The 19389-nt window shown below is 33.9% G+C and overlaps 1 protein-coding gene across 1 annotated transcript in view; it reads right to left on the reverse strand.

The window, feature by feature from the left end:
- LOC115440685 (tolloid-like protein 1) overlaps positions 1–19389 on the reverse strand; it is a 96712-nt gene that overhangs the window by 66000 nt on the left and 11323 nt on the right. Inside the window, exon 2 of the mRNA XM_030165096.2 lies at positions 16182–16430. Within this exon, the coding sequence (XP_030020956.2) occupies positions 16182–16374 (193 nt within the window). The 5' untranslated portion in view covers positions 16375–16430. The remainder of the gene's footprint in view (positions 1–16181; positions 16431–19389) is intronic.

Consider the following 19389-nt stretch of genomic DNA (forward strand, 5'->3'; position numbering starts at 1 on the left):
ATATTTTTATATTTCATGGAGAAAGTAACATTTCATGGAGATGCTCAAAAACTGGCAGTTTCACTACAGTGAGGTGTTTCTTGACAAGTTTATAGAATTTGCGCAACACTAATATTATAAAATCTGCAGCTTTCATAGTAACGAGTCGGACTGAGGTGTAGGCATCCAAAAATTCAACGTAACTAATTATATATATTGTAAAATTGTAGTCTTCGAAACATCGGGAGAATTATAAATATAAAAAACTGAGAATACGAAGACTAATTTTATTTCGATTAACAATCACGTAAACACGAGAAATCATACTTACATATCACGCCTCTATCCCATGGAGGTAGGCAGAGACTATGGATTGCCACCTTGTCTGATTCTGGCATACTTCTCTCGCTTCCTCTACCTTCATCAATCTTTCCACACATTCCCTCCTGTTAAGGGTACTTTTGACCTGACCTTTACTAAGTATGTCAGATATTTGACATTCGAAGGTTCGCGTCGGTGCGGTAGACCCCATATCTACCATCCACATTCGCCTTATATATCCTCTTTATCAGTCTTCTATCATCCAACCTCTCCAAATTCCCAAACCACCACACACACCCTTACCTTTTAGAATGAGAAATCAAATAATAATATTAAAATGAAACAGCTGTAACACATCTGAACTATTTATTCTGTAAAACCAACTTTCCTGGTTAGTTCAATTAATGTAGAGCAGATATCTTAATTAGCCGACGGCCGCAGAGCCACGCGGGCGTAAACCGAAGCAGCTTTTAGCTATCCGATGTAGTGTTTACTGTTTCGGTTAGTGATTTACATTTGTTGATGAATTATTTTGGTGTAAAAGGTCTAAAATAAAAGTTATTTTGTGCTATGTAGCAGTTTGGGATATCAAAACACGTTGTTATTAAGCTATTTATTTAATTATTGAAGACACCATAAACTAAAGTTTTAACGCATCCCTTCATCCGTCCCATGATGTGTAAGTAGTAAACTGCTGTGCTAAACGCAAAACCGGTGTGTCAGGGAAACCTTATTTCGAGATAATCGAAGTTCTTTTACATAAAGTTTCATAGTTTTGTATGTAAAACTGAGATAGAGAAATTCTTTTAAGTTTTTTTTTTTAACAAGATCTTAACATGATACCGTTATTTGAGTAGTACATTGGATGGGTATTTCTTTAAGCTATCTGACGACATAGAAATCAAGATATTGATTTTTATCTAGATACCGCTTTTGAGTTTACCACAGCAGTAAATTCTAGAATCCGGGCGGATAATGAAGAGAAAAATGCAATGTCACTTTGAACGACCTCCATGCATCAAACCACAATCCTCCAGCACTGCAGTCGTACGGTAATATAACTACGTAAGTTATGTTCAATATTATGGCGTTAAATGCCTCTTTCCCCTTTACATCAAAACACACACAAACTTCCAATTAAACGTCGAAAACGGTCGAATATTTAAACCGTCAAAAATGTACAATGATAAATGCGTCTCCGCGCAGGACTACCCTTGAGTTTTTTCACTGTAAATGAAATATGGGGGTTGGTGTTGCAATAATTTTAACTTTACACTAATTGGTCAAGCGTCGGGCGAGTGCGGATAATGAATCAGCCGTGTTTTTTGACCTGTCGTGGAACTGACTGAGTGGTATTGGTATTTTTAAATTAAAGGATTTGTTTCATTGACGTATATTCTGTAGATACGAACGTTCATATAAACTATTTGTTTAAAATCTGAACTAAAATGGTAACGAAAACGGCACTGTTGTAATGTATTTATTCACTTGAACAACAAATAATTTTACTTATTTGACTAATATTTTTTATTCACATGAAGGTTTACACTTAGACTCGAGTTGTTGTATTTTGAGTGTCACTCCGTATATAACCACACGCTGTCAATGTTGAAATCATACTAAAGTCAGGTGTACGGATTGCAGTACAGTTGATTCAAACACAATGAGTGTACGGAACGCCAGATCTAGTACGTTATATATGTAATAATAAAGAAATATTATTTTATTTAAAAAATATTCCTAGATATTTTATTCGCAAATAGTGCTCTGTTAAAATTATGGGACTTTCACGCGGACGAGGTCGAAAGCAAAACTATTACTTTATAATATAACTAACGACCCGCCCCGGCTTCTCACTGGTGCAATGCTGACTATTTAATGGATGTTATTATTATACTTAGTCTGGCCATAAATACTGTTACACTTAATTATAAAAAAATATTACATTTGAATTTCGAATCTGTCATTTTTATACGATTGTTCATTGTGTTTTCTCATTTTGGCGCCAATACATTGTAAAATATTTTGCGATATTAAAATGGTGTGGGGTGATAAAGAGAACCGAATCGCTGTGATAGCATTACACAAAGTAGGTATGGAGCCAAATGCAATTTTTAAAACTCTCCATACACTTGGTATTAGTAAAATGTTTGTGTACCGGGCTATTAATAGGTACAATGAGACCTCCTCTGTTTGTGACAGAAAAAGATCTGGCCGTCCACGTAGTGTTCGTACGAAAAAGGTGGTCAAAGCAGTAAGGGAAAGAATTCGAAGAAATCCTGTCCGAAAGCAAAAGATTTTATCTCGGGAAATGAAGATAGCACCTAGAACCATGTCGCGTATTTTAAAAGATGACTTAGGACTTGCAGCCTATAAGAGACGCACTGGCCATTTCTTAACTGATAATTTAAAGAAGAATAGGGTGGTAAAATCGAAACAACTACTGAAGCGGTACGCAAAGGGAGGTCACAGAAAAATTTTGTTTACGGATGAGAAAATTTTTACAATTGAGCAACATTTTAACAAACAAAATGACCGTATTTATGCTCAAAGCTCTAAGGAAGCTTCCCAATTAGTCGACAGAGTGCAACGTGGACATTATCCGACTTCAGTGATGGTTTGGTGGGGTGTTAGCTATGAAGGAGTGACTGAGCCATATTTTTTGTGAAAAAGGTATCAAAACATCGGCACAAGTGTATCAAGATACCATTCTTGAGAAGGTAGTTAAGCCCCTTAACATCACCATGTTCAATAACCAAGTATGGTCCTTCCAGCAAGACTCGGCGCCGGGTCATAAAGCTCGGTCCACGCAGTCTTGGTTGGAATCGAACGTTTCGGACTTCATCAGAGCTGAAGACTGGCCGTCGTCTAGTCCCGATCTTAATCCGCTGGATTATGATTTGTGGTCAGTTTTAGAGAGTACAGCTTGCTCTAAACGCCATGATAATTTGGAGTCCCTAAAACAATCTATACGATTGGCAGTGAAGAATTTTCCCATGGAAAGAGTGCGTGCTTCTATTGATAACTGGCCTCATCGTTTAAAGGACTGTATTGCAGCCAATGGAGACCACTTCGAATAAGCTTTTTATATTTTTAATTGTTTTATATTTATGTATTAAACTGACACACTGTAAAAGTAATAAATGTTATTTGCAGTTAACAATTTTCTTTTTTCTTTATTACAATATTTATGGCAAGACTAGGTACATATAAACCTTCCTCATGAATCACTCTATCTATTAAAAAACCGCATCAAAATCCGTTTAGTAGTTTTAAAGATTTAAGCATACATAGGGACAGAAAAAGCGACTCTGTTTTATACTAAGTAGTGAAGTGCTGGAGTATTGCTTCAATTTATTGTGTAGTAGAGTTATCATGAGATAGGTGTTGGCTTGAATCATCCTTTAGATACAGTCAGCTACGTAAATAGTTGAAAAAGTTACAAACTACAAATCGCCTAACGTGTTAAGAGTTGTATAATTTTTTTGTGTGAACTAAAGTAAATCCCTGTTATTTTTGTGAAGAAAAAACAATGTCGGTAAGAACACAAAAATATATAGGTGATTTAAATTTTTCAATTTGTTCAACTACTTGTGTGGTTGGCTGTTCATATCTCATTTCAATTTATGTGCACAAATCATAAAATAAATGTCCAGACCATTACGAATTATAACAGGTACACAAAACAAGTTATATCACCAACATAAATAGAATAAAATGTAAGAAAAATAGTTGTACCAAGGCGAGGCAATACAGTTGATAAATCTGTATTAAACTAGAACATTTGTTATGCAGCCGAGGTCAACTGCAGAAAGGTTAACAAATGGAGCACACCTATCATACTTAAGGGACTTATCGTAATTCTCTGGACGTGGCTTAAGCCCAGGGATGGACAGGTGATAAACTAACTCAAGAATAGATGGACGTTGATAAATTGCGAATATGATTTTGTGCCATATTGTGGTCAGAAAATGTAAAAATAAATATCATTTGATTCTAAGGATAATTCTTGGAAATGAATTGATTTTTGTTTTTAAAAAGTATGTATATATGAAATTAGTTTTTAATTATTATTATTACGGAAAATAGTATAGAAAATTTTCATAACCTCCTTCTATACAGCAATTATGTACTTTTATGGTTACAAATAAAAGCAATAAAGGTCCATAGCCTATGACCACCTACCATCATGATTCATGTATTATGTTCTAAATACTAGAAATCCATTGTAGCCAGTATAACTACTGGACATGAGACTAAACATTTCATGCCTCAGGACGGCGGGAGCAGTGGAATACCAAACAATACATTTTAATTCAAGTTATTGGATGGTGTTGCTATTGTTTTTAGGTGGTCGTATCGCTTACCATCAGGCGAACGGCAAGTTCGTCTCGACATTCAAAGCAATAATAAAATAATGCTTATTTAAAAAAATAACTTTGAGTACATTCTTACTAACAAATTTATTTAACCATCCTAAACCAAAAGATTCCTTAAAAGATATAAAGAAATAACAGGATTCACAAGTCCCTCCCAGACTCGAACGATGCGCGGCCCTCATGATGTGTTCATGTGTGACACACGCGTTCAAAAATGCCCAACAAAAAAGTTGGTATTGTATTTTTTATCATTCCTGTTACCAGCAATGTAACATAATGGAGTTTGGAATAGTGATATAAGTTAGTCTTTATTAAATTAAATTGTTTATATATGTTATTTGGTTCGTCTAGTAATATAGGTCAATATCGTTTTGCTGGTTAGGTTAGGTTAGGTTAGGTTGTAATTTAGAAATTTTCTATTCGTAAAATACGATTATATTATCAAAATTATAATTTCTCAGTGCTGACGGCATGGCAGCCTTCGTAGTGCGTTGACATAGGGCCGTTGTGATTGGCTAATATTGAGATATAACTTGAACTAGTTGGCTGTCAGATAAATAAAGCTGAACAAACAGCAAGCTTTCAGATAAACAAAGCTGAGAAACAGACTTGTTATCACAGCAATTCTCCGTCCTTAGATAAATAATGTCTATGAATAAGGGGGTAAATCGTGGTAACATTAAATTGAAATCAGTTACTCTGAAAATACCAATACCTAGAGGAATAATTGTTTGGATTCACTTACCATTAATTTCAAACCTATCTAAATTCTGAGAACTTTTGAGTTACTAATAAAATGCATTAATAAATACTCCTGTTTCTTCAGAATTATCTTGTTTACAATTTTTTGACATTATAGATGCACTGACGTATATGTAGATACGTAGTACAAAATAATACATAATAATTATGTAATATTGATGTATTGATGTATAAATAATTCTTAACTTAGATTCATTGTTTGTTTTTCAAAATGTGACTAATTTAAATTATTAACTGTAGTAACGAAATATTTAAAGTTATAAATAAATTAACAAATACGATTTCCTAAAAAAAATAATTATAAATCGATTAGTGAAAATCATATCAAATATTATTTGAATGTAAAAAAATACTATCAATTAAATTAGTAAGTAATATAAATATATAGAATGCTTTTGTAATTATTCCCATTTTTTTTTTAAAACTAGATAACCCATGGCTAATCTGTCGCCATGACATAGACTTGCTTTTCATAGATATTTGCTAGTAGTAGGATATCTTTTATATCCAGCCGGATAGCGACCATCGTACAGAAAATGTTAAAACCCGCCATAGTGGCCCACGTAAGTGTGCCGCGTTCCGCGATCAGCCTGTATATACCCGGTTCTAACAGGCCGGCATAATTTTGTCGACTGCTGAGGGGTAATCATCTTGAAAGTCGACATTCTATTGGACACCACTCCACTTACCATCAGGTGCAGTGGGGCACTTTGGAGCCGTTCAAGTATTATAACGCAATTTGGAGGGAAGAAGGGGTTTTGTAAAACGTTACGATGCGTTACAGGCGCGGGAGGGGTTCGTACAGCGCGTTATATAACATTGGATTTTTTATTTGAAAAAAATAACAAAGGTATTTAAGCGATTTTCCGGTACTTTGCGAAAAAAAAAAAATTTTGAGTTACATAACTTTTTGAGGGCGGGTGAAGGCGTATAGAAAAACGTACGACGCGTTAACTGAGGGGATAGGGGGGTTCAAATATCAAAAAAATGCGTTACGTAATACTTGAACAGACTCTTGCTGTGCAAGTACAAAAAAAAAAAAAAAAAAAATCTCTACGGCCCGTGTGTCCGCATCCGGCACTTCACATTTCAGTGAGAGAAAAATGCTAAACAGTCATCTTGGCGTGTAAAAGTAGGGTCTCCTGTTCGGATGCGTATTTTCCGACCACCTACGTTCTGCTGCTTGATTTAATATTGTTATATGGGTAAAATCTTTCTTTAATTTTATCTCATGAAAGAAGAAATAAATATTTTTTTGTTGTTCAGTAAATTAGATCTTTAAATATGTTTTACTAATATTGTGAATTCAAAAGTAATCTCAGAATTCGCTGAACGGATATGGATACAATTTGGATAAAATATGCTTTGGATGAACATATGCTACCAACCGCAAAAATGTCCAGGGAAAGATACTTCACGTTGGTAAAGCCGAATAATTATACACCTTATTGTTATATACCAGAGAGGTTATTTAAATTGGCTTGGTATTTGTAGAATTTAGCCCTAAAGCCCACTGATAACATGCCACACATTGCATGACTGACGTTGCTCAGAAATCTGCCGCGCTTTAGCCGTTGCGCGGGCCTTATTAACCAAATGCGGCCATTACGGCACAAATTATGCCCAAATGGGTTGATTTAATATGCTTCACGTTGTTGTAAGTACCTATAGTACGATAGTGTCTACGGTCTATGTAAATATGCAAAGCAAAATACAAGAAACGAAATTGACATTGAAAATTTTATAACACAGATTAATTGTTAAAAGCAATACCCACAAAAATTATGTTGTGATAATGATTTTGAACTGTCTTCACAGGTAACGGTGTTAAGTTGTTGTATAAATTAAAAAGACAAAATTTTTTAAAGATTTTAATTAAGACTTCTCGCAGTCACTTAGTGTTTAAGCAACAAACCATAGAACACTTAGCTCCATGGTGGCAAAATAATAAAAGCCAAGCAACCTCCCACAAAACATCATAATCTGCCTTATACTTGATTCACTTCATAGTTGATGTTATTTTGATCACATGACTCTGTTTTGTTACCGCCCAATTGTAATTAAGTTTATTTTTGATGTTTGTCCGATTCCTTAGTTACATTATAGCGGAGTTGCGTCTGCCTATAATTAGGCGACCAATATCATAAGTCTTGTTTGTACGCTATATGTGTGAGCTAAAAAATATTGTATCATCTGTTGGTGCACCTAATAAAATGATAAATAAATAAGAATTAATTAATCGCAAACCATGGTATGCTACGACAACGCCATCTATGATGATTTTATTGTCTAGGTCTTATTTTGCAAACCTTAAGGACTATAAAATTAGATCACAAATCAATAAACGTTAGAAGTCATTTATGTTATTTTTGCGGCCTCATAAAAAAGACACCGAAACTGTAGTAATAAAAAAATTTGGCTCGCTGAAAAACATCGAAATAAACGAAGTATTGTGGTTAAATGCTGCTACAACATAAACTTTTTGTATACGATGCGAAGTGTGTGCGATAAAGTGTAACCATTGGAGTTTTTATATAAAAAATTAACGTCGAACAGTAACAACGTGGCACGATCCGTGGGGACAAAAAGCAATATCACATGCCCACGAAATTATGCAAAACTTTTGCGTTCAGCCGAATTTCGTTCAACTTGTGAAACTCTTCAATTATTTTTTCATCAATTTTCTTGTTTCCGTTGGACATTGTTGGGGATGAAAGCTTCTTTGTTGATGGTGAGAGGCAGGTTAGGTTATTTTGTTTTTTTTTTCGACATACCTTGACAAAGTGCTAAACAGACGTTAATTTTGTAAAATGTGAATTATTGTTTTGCCTATAGAACAAAGATAATCTATTCTTTATCCATTACAAGAAATAATATAAACTGAATAGTAAATAATAACTTCATATACTTGTAGCTCTGAATTTTGTACCACTAAATATATTTATATTTAAAATCTGTATTATATTTATTTATTTAAAACACTTTGTACATATTATTGTATAAAAGGTGACTTAATGCCAAGGGAATTCTCGCCCAGTCAACCTTAGAATTATGCAGAGATAGACGTAGGCACAAAAAAGGACAATATCAGTATAAATAAAACAAATGTATGTAACCGTATACGAAAACTCGTATGAATAAATAAATATTTTTTTTAATATTATTATAATATTTGTAATAACAAATACGGTTTTTCCTAAATTAATATTGAGACGTCATAATAATACCTAGTGGCGAAGTACAACAGATAAGAATGAGTTTTTTTGCTATCTACATAAATATGTTATTGTTAGCCACCGTTGGTGAACTCATCTTCGACGGTAACAAAATGAGTAAGACACTGCGAAATATTTGCTACTCTGTCTTGATTAATACAAATCTCATTGTATATTATTTCAAGATAAAAAGTACTCTGTGTGATAGTTTAGGAATTTGTCTATCACGTGCCAAAATTCATCAAAATCGATTCAGTGATTTGTGAGTTAATTTTTTTTTTATACTATCTACTTTTATTGCTTTGAATGACGAGACAAATTTGCCGTTCGGCTGATGGTAAGCGATACGACCGCCCATAAACAGTAGAAACACCGTCCAACACCTTCATTTACAATGTATCATTTGGTATTCTACTGCGTTCGCCATCATGAGACGTTAAGTCTTACGTACAGTAGTTACACTGGCTACAATGTTCTTCAAATCGGAACACATTAGTGACTATAAACTGCTGCTTGGCGGCAGAAACAGACATACCTATCTAGCCAGACTCTCACATAAGAGAAACCTAAACACCAGAAAAGATATAACTATATTTACCCTATGGAATGAAGCTATTGATTAGAATCTAATCATTAAACTAAAAAAGAATCTGTACCAGCTGCTTTAAGTGTATTAAAATTGCACTCTGACCACACCATAAGGTAAATAATTATATTCTCAGCTATAAAATTACAAATAAGTTGATCCTTAAAGGTTTTAACGACCTTAGTAATAAACGCACGTGTAGTCAGCGCTGGGACTTCAAGATATAAGATAAAGCATGCATCGGTAAACAACCTTTCACTGGATTTAAATATAAATGAGGGTAGGCCGGTGTGCAGGAGATGGCTGTTTATTGACGACAGGTTTGCCTATGAGTGTTAGGAAAGTAGGAATGCTTGCATGATATTTGAAAATTACTGCTTACAAATATAATTGTAATTTAAGTGTTAAATTTTTTATACGGTACAGCAAATTGAGCCTGCATCTGGTAAGGAGCAGGGTGTAGTAGTGTCGACTAACGATGATTATCCCTCGCCAGTTGACATAATTATGCTAGCTTTTGACACCGGAGTTTAATTCTTAGTTATCCGAACATAAGTCCCTTATTTGTTTATTAATAAAACTCTACCAATCCGGACATTTAATAAAACGTGTTAGGTACCGAACGTCCTACAATAAAATACGTATACTGACCTGGTAACCCTTCTACCGCACATAATGCAACAAATCCATTATATACCTAATATTGTTATGTGTGTGTGTGTTTGTTTTTATATACTTTGATTTTTATTGTTTTTATGTGTGAGTGTGTGTGTGTGTATGTAGAAAAAATTTTCTTGTTTTTATATGTGTGTAGAAAAAAATAAATGGTAGAAATAGGTCTATTTTTGTTATAACTTCTAAACAAACATTTTTTTAAGAGTACCATTTGATATTTCATTCACCGTTATCGCCAGGTATTTGTTAATATAAAATTAGATTTAAAGGAAACATAATCTAATGCCTTATTCAGAGTTCGGTAGTCTATTATGGTGTGAAACGAGATGAGAGATATTATTAAACAACACATGATTATGTGGCTCCCAGGAGGGTAAAATCTCGTTCCGCATTCCGGCACAGTCCTGTTACAACGCTGTCCTACTAACCCTTCCACGAAAACCGGAAAATTCAGAATGAAACTTTTTTGTATTTTGTCACTAAATCTGGAAGAAATTTAGTTTAGAAATAAATATTTTAAGGGACGATAACATAAAATAAGTCTATACTTAAGGCTTAAAATTTGTCGAAGATAATAAATATTTATATAGATTTGAGAATTGAAAAAATATTGCCACAGTATATAAGACTTTGGACCGATGAATATAAGACACTGTTTATCACTTATATTTAATATGTAAATTTCATAAAACTCAATAATGACACTGATTACAATGAAACCGGAATCTTAAAAACAGCAGCACCTCCTAAAAGACATACTTTAATCCTAGTAAAAGCCGAAGCCGAAAAAAGCTTTCGCTTTGAATAATCAAAATCTACAACACGTAATAAGTGTGCCACTCAAACCTCAAAAGAAACTGAAATAAAAAATAAAATACAAGTGTTTGTAACATTTCCATTTCCATCTCATGTGGCTGTCACGGGGCGGTTTGTGGGTCACCGACCTAACAAGGTTTGTCACAAAGAAACGCCGGCTCCACCACGAGAAATTCAATTAAATAAACGTGATTTCGCAATCTTTTGTGAAGTAACGTGAGACGTTATAAACACGTTTAAACCATTAAGTTTAAATGTTACAATGAACACTTAATTGAGGGCGGAGTTTGTAGTTTGGGATAAATTGTTTATTTTAGTTTCTCAGTTTTGTATCCGGCAAATATTGTCTTGTGATGTGAGGCAGGATGTTACGCCTAATGGATTAGGGCAAAGTTTACTATTGATTTATAATGTAAAAGCAAAATTTTAATCGTCTATCTGCAGTTTTCAATATACGATCGCTTTTTTGATCTATGTCAAAAATGGACCAATCAGAGCAAAGTATTTTTGACAGTTACAAATGAGTTATTTTGATTGGTTCATTCTCGAAATCGGATTTAAGATTGAGTTTGGGTTCGTTTATTGAAAACGATCGTAAATTGATTATATCGAAAACTTATTAATTTAATAATAATCGAACATTAATTAAAAAACACATTACATACATAAAATATCGACTCATTAAAAAATTGAGAGCACAATATCGCAGTATACAAAACAGAATTGAGCGGTTCAAAAGTTAAGGGGCGAAAGCTGTTGGCTATTAATTTGAACCAGCCGACTGCCGCCCCGAGGCTTTAAATATTAACCTTTAATGGTTCGATGGCACGCCCAGCCGCTGCATGTATAATAGCTTTTTTGGCACCTACGCCTCCCAGTGATGCTATATCACCAAAAGATAACATGCTATGCTAATTTAAATTGAGCCTTAATATATTGATAAAATCATTTCTTATTTATAGCTGTAAATAAAAATAATAGGTGAGAAAAAGTTATCTATGGATTTATTTACATAAAAATATATAAGATTCTAATTTGATTGAGTCAATAAATTAATATTCTACTATAAATATTTTTATAATGACATTAAAATATAAAATACTAATTCTTAAAACCAGAGTAGTGAGTACAATGTTTTTGGAGTCAAATAATATTCTACGAAGTGATACAACAGAATGTTTTAATATGGCATGTTCTAACAAGGTATAAAACGATTCCAGTCTTGCAATAATAAACTCTATCCCAAGGTGTTAACACTAACGAATAAAGCTCGCAATTTATAAATAGAGGTGTGAAATACTGACTCAAGGATTTCACGCTCTTGTCTCAGCTACGAGCTGTAAGCTACGTAGATCCGTAGTACATACGCGTAGCAACAGTCTACGATGTAGGTTCTACGCTATTTTTCTATTTTGTTGTAATGAGAAAGCGTTCTAATGTTCTATGACATAAAAGTCAATACATATCATAATTTAGAAGAGTAAGTTTAGAAAAATACCATTTTATTACTCCTTTTTAATTAAGGCGATACCTCAAGGTCCATTTTCATACATTTTGTTTCACCTTTAATCTGGGTAACTAAACAAGTATTGGCAAGTAAAGAATTTAAATTCACGTCTAGTTAGTGATTAGTTCTCGCAGTTGAAAGTTAAACGTAAAATTATTAATAATAATGGATATTTCTTCCTTTAAAATTTAATATGACGAAATTTTAAAGGCATAAATATCCATGATTTTTAATTATTTTTACGTTTTTCTTCAACTGCGAGAACTAATCACTAACTAGACGTGAATTTAAATTCTTTACTTGCCAATACTTGTTTAGTTACCCAGATTAAAGGTGAAACAAAATGTATGAAAATGGACCTTGAGGTATCGCCTTAAGAGTGTCAACTTTCAGGCGCGTTATCTAAATCAATTTTTAAGGTATTCATTTTATTTGGAGAAGGGTGAATATAATCAGATTCCTACTGGCTTCCCTTTAGGCAGAATTTTTATAGAATCTAATTATCATCAGAACGATTTGCAAACCGAATTTATGCATATTAGTACCTATATGTTGAATCCAGTTCCCTTTGGGAAAAATTCACATTTTATTGCTAGTATTTACAGCACACATTTTAAAAAGGACATCCAAACACTTAAACCATTTATTGATACTTATTTAATTTCACTTCAATAAATATTGTAAATGTGTGTTATTGTTAAGCGGCGATAGCCTAGTTGGGTGTGGAACGGACTGCCAAGACGAATGTCCGCAAGTTCAAATCACAAGGGCACACACCTCGGACTTTTCTAAAAATCATGTGTGTATTCTTTGTGAATTTATCGTTCGCTTTAACGCTGAAGGAAAACATCGTGAGGAAACCTGCACATCTGAGAAGTTCTCTATAGAAATTTCGAAAGTGTGTGAAGTCTACCAATCCGCACTAGGGCAGCGTGGTGGACTAAGGCCTAATCCCTCTTAGTAGTAGAGGAGGCCCGTGCTCAGCAGTGGGCAAGTATATAATACAGGGCTGATATTATCATTATTATTAAATATTGTAAAACAAATATAATCAGCACTCAAAAAATGACATAATAACCCGTTAACGCTTTAATCAAAGGCAAATTCAATGCCGATAAGCCGATCGTAGGCGTTGCTATAAAAACCCGGTATTGTCCGAATTTTACGCGCGAATAGATGAGGGACCGGTTTATTGGCTTTAAACGGGTATGGAGTACCGGATTTCAATTTACCTCCACATGTCGGCGCGTCGATAAACTTTCATGTGATTTTTTTTATTTAATTGTCTCGCGTGGCTTTGAGCTGCCGGGATTCCGGGAAAATTTCAGCGCCGGAAAAAAATTTGACGCTTTTTCTGACGTGTGTGATCAAAGGTTTCGGTGTTGTTTTTTGGTTTTGATTGTAAAAATAGAACATGTTATTTTTGCGAATACGCTATACCGTGTCGGAGGATATACAATTTTGCGGTTTGTTTTAGTAACTTTGAGTTTATTTTAATTGGATTAGAGATATGACTAACTTGTTTTAGTTTTATTTATTAATTTCTATTATAAAATACAAATATATTCGTCCCAAAAGACATCACTAATAAGTTGGGCGTGATCAGGGTTGTGGGGCCGATTCCTAAATAACTTTATAAATGAGAATGATTGTAAAGACTGAATGATTATATATTTGGATATAAATTCAGAAACGTAACTTTAAATGCTATGAAACAAAATTGCTCTCTCGTAACATGAAAGACCAAAATTAAAGAATAAATAACCAAAATGTATTCCCAACTTTTTGGTATTATTAATATTTAAACTTTTTAACTTCATACTTTAGTTAAATGTTTGTTATATTTGGCAAAGACAATGTGGGTATTTAAATCTTGCTCGGTGCGGAACCATTAAAAAGTGCTAAAACAGAAATCAACGGGCCGACGATAAAAACGAACCCTCTCGCTGTGTTCTCATTCGTCGGCCATTGTAGTACAAAGTACTGGCGGAACGCGGGGAATTATAAATTATTTTTGTGACAGAAAAACAGTCATTACCAGTGTAACTACTGAACATAATAAGACTTAACATCTCATGTCTCAGGATGGCGAGTGCAGTGCAATACCAAGCAATATTTTGTAATTCAAGGTGTTAGATCACCATCCAGAAACACCTTTCTACTGTTTATGGGCGGTCTTATTTACGCGAACATAGACATTAAAATTAAACTATTTTTCTTTAGATTTTGATGATCAACACCTCAGTCCGCCCCGTGACCACGAAGGCTGCAGTCTTCGAAACGTCGGGAGAAATTTCAAATATAAAAAACCACGATAAAATCCAAAAAATACTTTAATTTTATAAGTAATTAGATTAGTTATAGTATGTATAAAATAATTACGATCAATAATAATTGAATGAAGCGAGATTAAACTCGTTTCCAATTTGAGAAATATTTGATATAGAAATATTACTTCGATATTTGATCCACGTGCTCTGCATTAAAATATTTATAATTAATATCGTTTTCGGTTACCTCATTCAGGCCTTAGCCTAAAGCAATTATACTATATTACAGACAAGGTCATAATGTACTATAAAAATCAGTGTATAAAAACACATAAAATCTCTTCACAAACAAATAACTCCGCTTCAGTCTATCCTTTAAACATCAAAATGAGGCTCATAAAATTGTGCGCGGAGGTAATCAGCGGGACTGGTAAGGTGTCCATGACGAAAATCCCACCATCTACCGCCGGCCACCGCTCGCCACCGCCGGCCACCAATGTCGCTTTCACACGCTGTTTGTTTTAATACACAGAACATTTCCGCAGCCACCGGATAACAGAAACGGGTTTCACTTTGACGAGATAAAACGGCTATTTCGACAAAACATACATAATTTTTACATGTATTTAAAAAGAATGATCTTTAAAACATTCTAAATAATAAGAAAACACTATACAAGGGCACTGAATGTTTCATTGTTATTGTTTATTATTATATTGTTATTATTTGTTAATAGTATTTAAGGTATACTACATTGCTTGTATCCAGTTATGTAGCCCAATAATAATGAAAAAAAAAAAACGATTTTTGTTTGAATATAATTTGTAAATACTATTAACTTATAAATAAGAAAGCTTTAAATACTCGTCTTATATTGTACAAAAATTACATTTTCGAATTCGCGGACTCCTAAACCATAACTACTCTATCATCACTTACTACTTAACAGTAAGGAGCAAAATGTCCATACAACCCGATTCCTATCGGCTTCCCTTTCTTTATCTTAGTTTTTATTTTCTGTCAAATTAGCCGCGATAGGTTACTTAAATTATTTTTTTGCCTCGGGTAGTCTTTTAAAAAATGTAACTCTTCGCCACTGCTACTTAAATGACCTCATGCAATAAAATCTTTATCGCCGCAAATATTCAAAAAGATAAACAAAACGTATCTTTAAAACGATACAACAAAAGGCTATATTCCTATCGTAAATATATTTTTTTACGTGTAACGTATTCCAGTGCCATGCCACTTATCTTTTCCTTTCAATGGTTTTATTGTATTCGCTCGAATGCCTCAGTTGCATTAAAAAGCTCTTTAAAGTAGAGATAGCCGGTTACCATGCCCGGTCTCTAATGCCTAAAGTTTTTGTGTGAGTGCGGTAACTATATTTTGGAAAATTAGTGTAATAATATTAATTGTAGTTATAATGATGTAGCCCTAATTGACTGAGCTTGATGACTTTAAATATTTTAGACAGAGCGACGTTTAGCATCACGGTGGATGACATATGAATGAGCAGCTTTGAATACGAATTAATAAGATGTCACCTGTTCCTTATTAGTTATTTTTGTAAACATTAAAAAAAATACTGAAATAATTATGTGTACTTAGTGTACAGACAAATAATAATTTATCTGTACACTGTATAAAAATAATTAAAAATACACTTACCAGCTTTACAAGGATCTAATCCAACATCATCTGACTCCTTATACTCGAACTGTGAAGAAAGCAGTTCGTCTATGGTAAATCTATGCGGCTCCTCCCGCCCCTCACACGAGGTTACTTGTGAACTGACACACAATAAAAAGGTCAGTAGCGCGCCGACCGCCGCGCGCGACGCACCTCTCCATCGGATAGTCATATTGATGTTATTTCACTGACCGCTGAGCACTATGTCATAGTATTTTGTTTGGTCATCTGAAACAAAAAAAGGTCTAATTATAATAAATTCCATAGCATGTTCAATATTGATTTACACAAATATTTTAAAATCCCGCAAAATCTGAAAAATATTACCACTTTTTTCTCAATCTTTAACACATTTTAAATATTTTCTCGCTGATAACTTATGCATCTAACTCAGATATAAAACAACTATAAAGAAAATAATTCTTTTTTTGACTATAATTTTTTATCATTATCTCCAACAAGACACAAAATAATTTCTAACCATTAATTCCGCTAGAATGTCCCTAAGAGTAATTTTTTCTGCCCACTTATTGGAATTATGAAAATAAATGTCTGCCCACGTTTTCATAAGAAAAATAATTGAGGCATCACAGACATCCTTTTCCAGAATGTTATAATTGGAACATTTAATATAGCGAAGCAAAGCTAACATGATAGTTTATTTTCCATCAGGTATTTATGTTTACACATTTTGCACGCTTTCTTTTTTCTCATTTGATATTTTGCTAATGAAATAAACATGTCGTTTAGTTATTGCGTTGTACATTGAGGTATTAATAATAATAATAAATAAAATGTTTACGCATTACCTCTACAATTATCTTATTTGGTATTAATCACATTTCAATAAAATAATTATAATTATCTGCAGTTACGTACCTATCTAGACTCGTAAAATAAAAGCAGAATAATTCGTCACTTTGACATGCTAGAAATCTTTTGCCGCGGAAAAGAAACTCGTCCCAGGTTGAGTGTGGAAGACTATTGGCATCAGGCGCAAACCCCAAATCAAATCATGTGTATAAAAAAACAATACTCAACAAAGTATACTACAAGTAAATTGAAACCTTAATTTTCCTAATACGAAACTAACATGGCGGTCCTTCAGCCGCAAGACTCCGCCATTACCGAACGGAAACGGATACACTTTTAACGTAAAATACGTATTTACTTTAATAAAACGTTCAAATTTAATCTACAAATGGATTGTGGCGTCCTTTGAGATGTGTGTTTTGAGTCTTGTGCTTGTGTTTTTGAGGTTATGTTTTTGATACTGTGATTAAAAATTACCATGTGCAAACAACGACTTTGTTTTGGTAACGTTACGCATTACATAATACATTTGTGTAAAATGTACAATACATACAAACATAACCGAACGTCAGTTACTCCGAGTACCAAAGGAATTGCTAGTGGTAGGATATATTTTATATCCGCCCGGATAGGGACCACTTATTACGTGTTAAAACCCGCCATAGTGGCCCACGAAAGCGTGTCGCGTTCCGGGATCAGCCTGTGTATATCCAGTTCCAACATGCCGTCATAATTGTTGACTGTCGAGAGGTAATCATTTCTAGTCAGTCGACATGGTATTGGATCCCACTCCACTTACCACAAGAAGTGAGCTCACTTTGCCGTAAACATGTCAAAAAAATATAGTTCAGGGACTAATCTTATTTGTTAGTCTAAAGAACATGCACATTGCAATATCGGGTACATATTCCATTCACATTTCACTTATAAAGACTTAATTGATTAGCTCAGAATTCAAACATAGGTTTTCAACATTTCACAACATATTCAATAGTAATCCAGATAGGCAACGGCTTGGATGTGTCTCTGGCATTGCTAGTCCATGAGCGATGAATGCTGATTAATATCGGGCCAACCGCTCGCTTGTTTGCCAACTAAGGCAATAAAAAAACAATAGGTAAGCCCAAGCAAGACTAAAAGCGAAGGCTTAATTGATTATAACTTATTTTATGATTACAATAAACTCCTAAATTCACAGGAATACTGGTGTTGTAAACGCATGGACGGTAGATGAATTCTATGCTGTTTTCGTTTTTCACTGCTGAAGCTAAATGTCAATCCAATAACGTAAAGGTCATTTGTATGCATCCGCCCTAATTTGAATGGCAAAGATGGCGATAGAATACGTGAAAAATAGTAAAAGACGTCCATTTGCATTTACGTATTGGTAAAACAAGTGCAAGACATTAATGGTTTTTCTGTTTTGATAGCAAACATGTGTGATATTTGTTATGATGGTGGGCACAAAAGATCATAAAAAAAAATTAAAATAATCTAGTTCGGAGTGGAACGAACTACCGAGACAAATATCCACAGGTTAAAAACCCAAGGGCACACACCTCTGACTTTGTAATTATGTGTGTTCTTTTTGAATTATCGCTTGCTTTAACTGTGAAAGAAAACATCGTGAGGAAACCTGCAAACCTGAGAATTTCTCTATAGGAATTTTGAGGGTGTGTGAAGTCTACCATTCCACACTAGGCCAGCGTGGTGAACTAAGGCCTAAACCCTCGCAGTAGTAGAGGAGGTCCGTGCCCAGCAGTGGGACACTATAATACAGGGCTGATGTTATTACAATGCAATTCCATAAAAGTAAAACAAACTCAATTCCTTTGGTACCGTAAAACTTGAGGGTACAATATAACTTGTATTGTTAAATCGAGCGGGACACGAACTTGGCTAATTCTACCTTTTTATACAAAGTAGCGGAGTAAAGTGAGCCTTGCTGAAACTTTTATAGCTCGCCATAGCTCCATTATGTACAGGGAAATTAATCATTGCCCCACTCGGATGTTGATACGAATGGATGTGGCGTCTTCGAATAAATATATTAATTTTGATTTTAGTAAGATTGATACTACTGGCTGCGATCGGTACTGTCTCACAGGAAACCAGCCATAAGAGAACATTTTAGGAGAATACGTGTGGTGCTGATAGAGACATTGTCGACTGTGAAATAAATGAACTTTTATGGGGAATATCTAATATAGTTTTCTCGGAAAATACGACTTGTACAATTAACAACATTAATAAAAAAAATATAATTTTGCAATAATGTTATATTATAAGACTTAATAAGAAAAACAAAATCTATTATAATATTTATGTTAACGTGTACTATTTTGAAAATATAATTTAATAAATCTTTTTTCTA

Source organism: Manduca sexta, chromosome 20 (genome assembly GCF_014839805.1).
Source record: "Manduca sexta isolate Smith_Timp_Sample1 chromosome 20, JHU_Msex_v1.0, whole genome shotgun sequence".
Lineage (NCBI taxonomy): Eukaryota > Metazoa > Arthropoda > Insecta > Lepidoptera > Sphingidae > Manduca > Manduca sexta.